This window comes from Fundulus heteroclitus, chromosome 21 (genome assembly GCF_011125445.2).
Source record: "Fundulus heteroclitus isolate FHET01 chromosome 21, MU-UCD_Fhet_4.1, whole genome shotgun sequence".
Taxonomy (NCBI): Eukaryota; Metazoa; Chordata; class Actinopteri; order Cyprinodontiformes; family Fundulidae; genus Fundulus; species Fundulus heteroclitus.
The window spans coordinates 39,790,890-39,802,034 of record NC_046381.1 but is presented as its reverse complement, the minus strand read 5'-3'; the positions used below and the strand labels follow the sequence as shown (position 1 = coordinate 39,802,034).

At 40.9% G+C, this 11,145-nt stretch overlaps 1 protein-coding gene across 1 annotated transcript; it reads right to left on the bottom strand.

Moving 5' to 3' along the window:
- Window positions 1-2,974: 2,974 nt before the first annotated feature.
- Window positions 2,975-8,163, bottom strand: cavin4b (caveolae associated protein 4b). The gene is made up of 2 exons (XM_012854920.3): window positions 7,545-8,163; window positions 2,975-4,609 (listed from the first exon to the last, which is right to left on the bottom strand). The coding sequence occupies exons 1-2, from the start codon at window positions 7,905-7,907 to the stop codon at window positions 4,058-4,060; spliced, it is 915 nt and encodes a 304-aa protein (XP_012710374.2). The 5' UTR covers window positions 7,908-8,163; the 3' UTR covers window positions 2,975-4,057.
- Window positions 8,164-11,145: the final 2,982 nt, after the last annotated feature.

Below are 11,145 nucleotides of genomic sequence, written 5' to 3'. Positions count from 1 at the left end.
GTGAAGATGACTGTTGTTGTTGTGTTCATGTCTTCCAGCTGACAGCCTTCCACCATGTCTAGAGACAGTGGTCCTCATTCATCAAGCTGTGGAGTATCAGATCTGATCTCAGACTCTTTGTTCTCTCATTTCAACAGGAAACAGTTGATCAGTTTCATCTTAGTCACAGCTCTGAGATCAGTCTGACTGCAGCCTGCAAATCACTGATTTCACAGCCCATCATTCCATTTAGTCACCATGTGGTCTTTCTACAGAGCACAAGCTCTGCTGAAGTCTGGACATGTGTCCTTCTCTCATTAGTTTCATCCAGATGTGTTCAGGGACAGCATCCATGTTTCTTAGTCAGCTGATGTTTCAGGAACAGATGAGATGTTCATGTTCAGCTTCCAGAGGCCGGAAACACTCACTGATCTCCTCTGTTGCTCCTTCTTCTCTCTGCAGGTGGTGGAGGTGGTTTGATTTTTAGAGGAGAGAAGCTGGGCTGTCCTGATGATCCAGAGGTTGAAGCTGCAGCAGTTTGAGTTTAAAGAGACTCTGACTGGATCCTGATGATGAACTCCGAGTTTAGAGATTTTGATCCTGTTTATCTGATCATGTCTGTCATTTAGTGTCTGATATTGTTTGTCTCTTTGGACCAATGAGCTGCATTTAGTGGCTCCATGTAGTTTGTAGTGATCTGAATCTGATGAAACTGTTAAGTTGATCTTTTTTCTCTCTGATAAATTTTTAGCCTGTAACCCAGAAATCTGAAATAAAGCTCAGCTCTAGTGTTTTCAGGCTCTGCTTTATTGTGATGCAGTTTTAGGAGGATTTTCATGATATTTTAGATGTTTTTTGCAATTGTTTGGGCAGCTATGGTCCTTTTATCTGTTGCTGCAAACAGCTCAGTGAGTAAATGATGGTTTCTTCAATCAGAGGATGAAGCTTTTCTTGATGATTTTAAATACAATGTTTTTTATTTCCTTCTTTCTGAAGGTAAAATCTAAAACTGAGTAAAGATAAAGTTTCATCTGCTCCAGCTTCTCCTTTGGTGAGCATGGAAACACTTTCTGCAGCAGCTCAGAGACTTTCAGATCTTGTCAGTAAATTTTCTAATGAGATAATAAAGAACTTGTATGACACCTAAGAGAATATTCAACATGAGACTTGCATGAGGCTTTAACAGAAATCCTTTCTAGGAAGTCTGCTCTGCAGTTTCTATCATGATGTCCAACCTTTGGACCTGCTGGGCCTGCTGTCCTATCATCACATTGGTCCCAAAGACCCGCTAAGGTTCTTGGACTGGAGTAGTGGTGACCAAACTGGTAAATGGATTCTCCACCAGGGCTCTGTGGAGCACGTTAAGCTCTGGTAAGAACAGCACGATCTACAAATGTGTACAAAGATCTGCAAATATGTAGATCAATCTGTAAACACACACACAGACACTAATGTCTGAAGTATTTTCGCTTCAAGACCCAGAAATACAGACAAATGATTTGTTACAAGGCATTTGTGGATCTCACACTTCTGCCGTGTGAGATCCACAAATGCGCCGAGGGTTTGTATGTGGAATTTGTGGATTTGCTGCCCAGAGCTCAGGCTCGCAGGCAGCCTCTTCCGGCTGCGGGAGGTCACGTGACTTTCACGGCTCGTAATGAAGTGTTTTGCTGCCAGACGGGTGACAAAGTAACTTGTTAAAACAAGAAGGTTATCTTGTTATAACAAGAGACTTATCTCGTTGAAATGAGATCATTTTCTCCTCATAACAACGCAACATAACATGGCATCAGCTAGCAGGATATTTGAGTGTCAAGGGAGAAGATGGAGAGACAGAGGGAGGCCCTTTATTTAAGAAGTCGTCATTTGTCGGAGGAATGTATTTCTGCACTGAGGAGTGACAAGGTAAGTCATGCATATATAGCAAGTAGCCTACTTGTTATTTTTTATAGTTAACAACTATGCTCTGGATACACCTGCAGCACTGTAGTACCGTCTGTGGCTCTGCTTACACAATGAAAACAGGTTTGCGTTGCGTTATATTATTTTTTATAGACCAATACCACACCACCTCTGCCCTCGGGTCTGTCTCGTCTGAAATCCTGGTATTCAGGAATATTACAGATGTTAGCAGGAGTTGATGGTTGAAGTCACATTTCTGATATGAGATCGCTAAGACTGCTTGTTATCCAGTCCGACTTTCTGCTGAGGGCATGCTGACGTATTTCTAATTATACCAAGTCAGTTCAGACCTCACGACAACCAATAATGTGAAGCTCCAGATGGGGCCATTAAACTTAAGACATTCTGTCAAAGAGTCTTTTTAAGAAAAAGCGAACAGTGAATTAATGAGGAATCGGTTCCTGAGTAAATACATGTCAGTGTTTGCAGGAATCAACTTGGCACAAACAAAGAAATTTCTAAAAGATCCAGTCCCAGGCATTCTCCAAGTGATTCTGGGTTTTTAAACATAATTCACAGACTTAGAAAAGTACTTCTCAGATTTCAGATGTGAGGACAGCAAAATGTACACACTATGTTCTGTTATGTCAATGAAATTTTGTAATGTGAGAATTTTTTAAACTGCTGTGCTTAGGCATTAAATTAATTTCAATTATAATAGTTACTATTAGCTACAGATGATTAATATTTAGGACAGGGAAATAAATGATATAAAAAAAACGTGATTTTACTTCTAAAATTAATTAATTCAAATGTTCTTTGGCTTTATCCTGTTCAATAAATATTACTGGTATAACATTTGGAATTTTTTAGTGTGAACTGAAAGCCTGGAAATACAAATACCTAGGTATTTCTTGTAATTAGAACCAGGATAGGGTGAATGAGATGTGATTTTATTTTTGTGCAGCCACTTGGCTACCTGGTGATTGCCCACTCAGTGCTGATTCTGCCTGTGAACTCTCCTACCAGTAGTCCAAGCTATGCATTCCAGAATCAGTCGAGAAACAAGGCAGTCGTAAATGACAATGAACCATTTCACAATATATTAAAATTTTATTTCAATTATATGTGCATATTTAGTTGTGCACATATGTATTTTTTCCATCATACAACATGGTAAAGTTGGTTATGGTGCTTCACATTAAATGTCTGTACTAAACATCTGTATTACAACACTGCTGTGCACACGAAGTCACACAAATTTGCATGTATAAGTGTTCAACATACTAATAGCATAACATAATTGCTTTTAATCCTAAATCTACCTGGTATATTGCTTAAAGAAAAATTGGATCATGATCAAAAGCAGGATGAAAAAAACTTAAACAAGAAATACATTTCTGCATGTCAGTGATAATTAAAAAATGCATGAATTGTTTTTACTTTGTAATACAGGTTGTTGGAGGTTTAAAGGAAACATCACAGACTTGATAAAAATCCACAAGCTGGAGTGATTTCTAAGTCCTCTGTTTGAGATTCGAGCCAAAAGAAATGGTACAGAGTAGGTAATGGGTGTTTTCCCATTTCTTTGCTGCACTTCTGAGTTTCTTAATTCTTCTTATCTTTGTTATCAGTTCTGAAAACCAATGACAGCTTATTCAAGAGGAATCCATGCTGTCCTGACTTTTTTATTTAAACAAAGAAATTTACTTTTGTTTTCCCTTTTACATCATATTACAAAACAAAACAAAACGTTCCACAACCCTGTATCGTCTTTATCTTCCAACATTTCAGCCTTCATCAACATGCAAACAAGTGAGCGGTGGCAGTGTGGCAGAAAAAACTTGTGATAGTCTTAAAACATTTCCATCATACAGAACTTCATTTGTTTAATAAACACAAAACAAAATGGACCAAATTAAGTGGATTTGATGGGCAATGTTCTGAAAACACAGCATCAAAAATTCCAATGAACTCAGGTGTCGGTTATTGTCTTTATGTTCAGTTAAGGTGAATCTCACTGCTTGTTGCTCACTTCCCTCCACAGTCTTCTACAGATATAAATCTTCATCCATCCATCTCTGCTCAAAAGCAGGTAACACTTTTTTCTTTCTCTTTTTCTTCCTTTCTTTCTGTGGTCTCTCGAGTCCAAAGAAAACTGGTCAGATGTCCTGATTTATGACAGCTGCTTCATGTCATACATCGGCACCTCTGACCCGGCTGCCTTGCCCTCATCTTCAGCCGGCCTGGCTGCACCTGGGCTGCTCTTACGGCCTTTAGGAGGAGGAACTGGACCAGCTGCCTCTGCAGCTCCCTCCGCTCCTTCCTGACCTTCCGCCACAGTCCTCTCCTTCTTCAGGTTCAGCTTAGCTGGGACGGTCTTGGTGAAGGTCTCCTTCAGCTTCTCGCCAGATTGGCGGATCTTCTCGCGCCTTTCGGCCGTTACTATTCGCTCACCAAGTTTGTTGACCTTGGTGCCCAGGTTCTCACGGGTCTTGCTCATGTTCTCCTTGGAGAAGGTGGCTTTGAAGCTCTCGATGCGCGTCAATCCTGTCTTCTTCACGCGGCCAGCCCCTGCGGAGTCTGCCTCCTCCACAACCATGTACTCTTCGTCTGACTCTGGAGGGAGCTCGAACTTGTCCGGTTCCACCTTGGGTCTTGCTGCAGCACCACCGCTGGACTCTGCTGGCTCGTTACCTGGTGTTACAGCTTTAACTTCCTGGTCACCCTAAGAAACAGTAAAGGATACAGTATCAACATTTAGGGCTGTTCATTAACTATAAATCCCTTTTTTTCCTCAAACAAAGTTTAGTAATGATGTCATGTTTAAATCTGTCACTGGTTAAAATGTGTCATCCAGACTTGAAGGGTTAGTGTGCAGCTCTTGATCCTGCTTCCATAAATAAACCACAGCACCTGCTTGTACAGCTCAGTGCTGGGCTGCAGGGAGCTAAACATATCAGTGAGCTGCAGCATACAGAGCAAAGCTGGATCGCTTTCAGCTTCAAGCTGCATCAAGATGTGCAACTGTTGCTGACTTGGCTCAGGTTACAGAAAAACTTTCAAGAAGGAGCTGCAAACTGACCCAAATCCATGATTAAACAGACCTCACTCATGCACACTGGGAACTGACCAATGCAATGCAACCTAAACCTGTTCAGCAAGTAAACAGACAAAATCTCTGGATCAGCCATGGACGCTCTGACCCTTGACCCTCCAATAAAAATCCCTACTTCTAAAACAAAATACCAAACTAAACAGCTGACTTTGTCCAGATCAAGCTGCAGTGAACTATGAGAGGTAAATAAGTAAAAGAAAATACTTTTTGAAGCTATAAATCTTCTGGTAAGCTTATTATTAGACCCCTGAAGTTGATCTGAGTCGGAAAACCCATGAAAGAAAAGTCACTTGGGGAAAATTATATTTTCTGGCAATTACAGCAAGGTGAAGTATCTCTGCAAGTCTTTTTGGAATAATGAGGAAACCTTAAATGTTACATACAAGCAAGTTGAACTCATGCTCCTCAGCATGTTTAACTACAGGTATCGCTGGTGTCACATGACACCTGATGGGCTGACATTTCCAGGCCTGCCATAACTGAGCTGCACAGTAAGCAGTCACATAGCATAAGCTGCTAACCAGCTTGCAGTTAGCTTATTATTATTAAATCTGCACTTGCAGGACTGGGTTACACATCATTTCTTCATTGTCGTCCAGAGAAACATAAAACATGTTTTTTAGAGAACAACAATATTTGGCATCATAAAGTAGGTGAAAGTATTAACTAAGAACTAGTAATTCAACATAAGAAACTTGTCAAGTCTGCTAAATGTGGTTAGCATAGAATGCTACACCCTGAGAGGAAAATGGTCATTGAACTCAGAGTTTCACAGGTCAAGCCTATCTTGATAAATCTAGGTCGACAAATCTTAACTTAAGCAACTACATGAAAGTTTCTGCCAATCAGCTCAATGGAGTTTAACGGAGCAAGTTGTAGCAAGGCAGCAGCTAAAAAAGTGATTGGACGGAAATTGCCAGGGGATGATTAGACAACTATATTAGGAGATGGTTGAGGCTCAGCCTCAGAATAACTTGGTCTGTCAGCTCTCAGCTGGCACAGTCACTTACATTACAGCAGCTCTGAGAGCCCAACACATGCTGCTTTCTGTTTCAGTGGTGACACAGAACAAGGAGCTTTGGGACGTTTACATTTGGGAAATGGGTTCTTCAGATATGAACCATGTAGTAAGGATGCAATTACTGTAGCTCATGGTTTACGTGTGTCACTTCGTTTCAGTTGTTGTCTAGGGGAATGCTTATTTAAAACCTAATTAAAAAAGATAATTAGAAAAGCTGCTTATAGCGGCAGCTAAATTAATTTATCTAAGTGGGCATTCTGCAGACAACACTAAAAAATGTGAAACCTCACGCTGCTTTTATCTTTCCGTTTCATTTAGAAACCTGCTCAATATGTTGCCCTGAATGCTAAACCCATTCAGGGTGAAAATATACAGTAACAGAATTAAAGACTTCAGCTTTAACTTAACAGATTAACTGATTTATTTCTTTGAGAAACTCTGAATGCAATGCTAAAAAAGACAAGTCGCCGTCATGTTGGCAGCTGCTGACTGCGAAGGCCAAAGAAGTAAAATGAGCCATGGTGACATTTAGCCCCTGGCATTCACATTAAAGGATCTCAGGTTTGAATTAAAAGAGACATAAAAACAAAGAGCAATGCCCCCAAAACCTTTTCTAAACCTCTCTAGAATCAACATTAATTCTGGAAATGTCCAGGAAAACAGATTTGGTCCTAATAAAATGCCAATACCAGTTGTCTTCATATGTTACTGAGGGGGAAAAGATGTTTTTTAGTTGTTCACAACACTTAAAATAATTGTTCTCCCTTCTTAACACAATTATGTCTTTATTCAGTCATTATAAGGCCTCTTCTTGTCAAGGCCTTCAAAGAATCTGCAGTGACATGTCAACCTGAAACCTGATTCCCTTTCTAACTAAACTTAAAATTTGGACATTAACAGGTTTGATTCTCTTCAGAGATGTTGCTGTGAGTTTCTAATAGCATTTTATCTCCTCTGTGGACTGGATGTGGGCCTAATGATGTTTTCTTGGCCTGTTTAATCCTGAAGTTCAGTAAATACTCCACATATCTTTTAAAATCCAGTTGAGAGGCAGTTGTCAAGTTTTGCGCATTTACAGCTTCTTGGAAATTGAATCCATGTTGTTTTGGAGATACTGGAAAGAAATCCCAACCTAGACCCAGATCCAACTGATCTTTGCTGAAGTTGCCTCTTTCTGGCAGAGTTTGGACTGTCGAATGTTGAAGCTGCAGTCATGCATTAGTGTCATCTGGGATTGGGGTTGCTCTTGCAAACATCTTTAAACAAGTGTATTCTTTCAATGTTAGGTTGCAGTCTATCAATCTAATTTGCAGCAGAAGACGTTCCTGCTGCAAATTAGACTAATAGTTTTATTTTGTTCTGAGTTGATTGTTTTACATGCAGCAAATGAGAAGTAGCGCACCACCCAGCACAATTATTAGTTTGATTAATCACAATCTTAAAGGTTCTACCAGAGCCAACAAAGTATCAGAATCTCTCCAAAAAGTCTCCAACATTTTGAAATGCTTGTCCTGAAAGCCTTACCTGGTAAATGACCACCCTGAACTTGTTCTTGGCGAGCAGGTCTCCCTGCGTGGCCTCCACCTTTTTCACCCTGAGGTTCTGGTTCTCCACGCGTACCCTGACATCCTTGATGTGGCAGCTGACCTTGCGAGTCTTCTCCAACAGCCGGCTGACTGTGGAGCTGGTGTTTGCGTGATCGTTGGTGAGCTTGACCACGTCAGCCTGGATGGTTTTCACTGTGTTCTCCAGCTCCAGCTGACGCTCCTCCATGCGCTGCTGTGTGGCCTGGACGTTGTCCATGAGGCCCGCCACACGCTCCAACAAGGCCATGATGCTTCCAGCATCATCTCCGCCTCCCGTTGGCATGCCGGGTTTCTCCGCCATACTTACTGGACGGCTTCTCTCTTGACCACCTTGTTAATCGGTCGTTTGAATTCGGTGAACCAAAAGAAAGATGGACCAAGATATGATGAGAGGCAAAATCCTTGCCAGGTCTGTGAACGTCAGTGGCTATAAGGACCTGGCGAGCACATAAAGAGGGTGGAATTGGTGGGTCCGGTGGAGAGGAGACAGAGAGAAGGCAGACGGACCGGATCACATCTCTACTACTGGAGGTTGACCCTGAAAGTGTCCGGATCAAGTTAAAGACTCCACCCTGTTGGACCCGGGAGGGAGAGAGGGTTGGTGGGAATAAAAAGAAAGGAGGGAGTCATGGAGGAGCTAAAATAACACGAGTAAAAGGAGCCCCACAAGGATGAATGATGTCTACAGATATTAAAGCAATGCCTTCACTAAATCATTGTAGATTTTAAAACACAAGACAGTACAAAAAACAAACAAACACGGATCTTAATGCAGAGCTTTGTTGGCACATTAGGAGTTAAATCTTGTGACATCTTTGAGAAACTCTGACCTCTTAGACAGAAGGTGAAACCAGTTGCACAGATAAGTGATAAATAGTTGCATAGATCCCTATTTTTCTCTGTGTTCTCTGCTTGCTAAAAATAAAGCAGCGCTAAAGTGGCTCCCTGTGCTTGTGTGAGAGGTCGAGTATTAAAAGCAATGGAAACCCCCTTCCACATATTCCTCCACCATCCATCTATCATCCAACACCTTTTCACTTCTCCTGTTTTAATCCTTTCCTCCAGGCTTAGACCTTCTGGTTGCCTCCTACAGCTCAACAAGAGGTCAGGTTTCATTAAAGCATTCTTAAGGCATATACTTGACATGACTGCCATCTTTGTTGAACGCAGGTAATACAAATTTGGTCAGAAAGGAGGCGTGGCCTTCAATGGGAGGAGCAAGCAGTTCAAACTTCCGTCAGACGAAACAGAAACGAAGATTTGATTATTTTTAGAAGCTGAATATTTATATAACACAAAGTGAAATTTTCAAGTAAAATGTAGATCTGCATCACATGTGGAAAGCTTTTGATCCATAGACTAAAACTATATTAATGAGACGCTGGGTAGCTTAGGTTAGCCTCTAGAGGTCATCAGTGGTACTGCATTGTACGGCCTCACAACTAATAATAAATTGCCTCATCAATACTTTAGATATTCCTCCATCTTCAGACTACAATCCCCATAGCTAGCTGATAAACTGCTCATTGTCAGGTATTTTGTTTTTCATTTCCTCTAACTGATGTAGTAAAACTGTGAGCAAAGAAAGTTTTCAATTCAATTCAATTTTTATTTATTTAGCGCTCATTCATGAAACATGTCATCTCAAGGAACCTTCCAAAGTCAAATTCAATCAGATTACACAGATTGGTCAAAAATGTCCTATATAAGGGAACCAGTTGATTGCATCAAAGTCTCTCCAAGCAGCATTCACTCCTCCTGAAAGAGCGTAGAGCCACAGTGGACAGTCGTCTGCATTGTTGATGGCTTTGCAGCAATCCCTCATACTGAGCATGCATGAAGCGACAGTGGAGAGGAAAAGTCCCCTTTAACAGGGAGGAGAACCTCCAGCAGAACCAGAACCAGGCTCAGTGTGAACGCTCATCTGCCTCCACCCACTGGGGCTTAGAGAAGACAGAGCAGAGACACAGAAAGCTCAGAAGCTCACATTGACCCAGGAGTACTTTCTATGTTAGAGAAGACAGAGCAGAGACACAGAAAGCTCAGAAGCTCACATTGACACAGGAGTACTTTCTATGTTAGAGAAGACAGAGCAGAGACACAGAAAGCTCAGAAGCTCACATTGACCCAGGAGTACTTTCTATGTTAGAGAAGACAGAGCAGAGACACAGAAAGCACAGAAGCTCACATTGATCCAGGAGTACTTTCTATGTTAGAGAAGACAGAGCAGAGACACAGAAAGCACAGAAGCTCACATTGACCCAGGAGTACTTTCTATGTTAGAGAAGACAGAGCAGAGACACAGAAAGCTCAGAAGCTCACATTGACCCAGGAGTACTTTCTATGTTAGAGAAGACAGAGCAGAGACACAGAAAGCACAGAAGCTCACATTGACCCAGGAGTACTTTCTATGGTAGAGAAGACAGAGCAGAGACACAGAAAGCACAGAAGCTCACATTGATCCAAGAATCTGTTCTACATTAGATGGTCCTTTTATAAGTGAGCATTCTTCTGGCGCTCGTACACCGAAACATGTTCCTCCCTGACCCTTTTCAGAGAGAAACACACGTTTAAACCCAATTTAAATTTAAAACAATATTGAATGGACGATTTTCATACATGGGAAAGCAGCTGAGCGATAAAAAGAAGAAAGACGATGATGACAGGTGTTTGGGGTGGGGGGGGGATAACAAGAGGTGAGAAAAGAGGGAAGGGATCAGACAAACGGAGAAGGGGACTCCCCACTGTGTAAAATCCTCCACCAGCTGCTGCCTATAATTATCCAGCCGTCACGGCTATATTTATCCCTCCTTCATGTGGGAGACGTGGACAGTTTATTGGCACCGGTTTTCACTTCTGATCAACTAAAGTTGGTTGATTAGTTTTACTCACCAGCAGAAAGTTTCTACCCTTCAGACTATTGAAGGTCGGATCATTCAGGAGTTTAAATAAATTCATTACGTCCCTGATATTCTTCCACTAACTTTGCTGATTGTTCTGTCATTGCTCTTAACAGGTTATAGTATGGTTAAATTTATCAACATCAGATCATATTCAGGTTTAACAACAAAAACACAAGTATGACCAGGAGTTAACTTTCTGGAGGATGTTTAATAATTTCTAGGACATTTCTACTGAAGTAAACATAAATAAATATCTAAACTCCTTTATGGAACATGTAAGCTCGGACTTTTCAAGCTTACATTGTAAAATTATTCTAGGTCTGAGTAAATGAGATTTAAATGCCCAAAAAAAAATTTGCCCAAAGAAACCAGAGATGTTTACATACTTACTTTTGCTGTAACGAAGGAATTAAACAATAAATTATAACTACAACATGTTGGTTACATCTGTGGCCAGTTTGGTGTCCACACAACAAGCAATTGAGGAGATTTACATCTTTAGATTGATAAAAATCCAGCCATACCAATTTTTTAAATTTTGAATTTATTCTTGAAGTTGAAAATGCGGGATGCTTTTATATATTTGGTTGACACCTTTTTAGAGGAGTCTCAGATGAAGATCTGAACACGATAGTT

Coding starts and splice junctions, on each gene's coding strand:
- cavin4b (XM_012854920.3), bottom strand. CDS start 7,907: ATGGCGGAGAAACCCGGCATGCCAACGGGAGGCGGAGATGATGCTGGA. Junction 4,610..7,544: donor TCAGGGTGGTCATTTACCAG/GTAAGGCTTTCA, acceptor ACTGTTTCTTAG/GGTGACCAGGAAGTTAAAGC.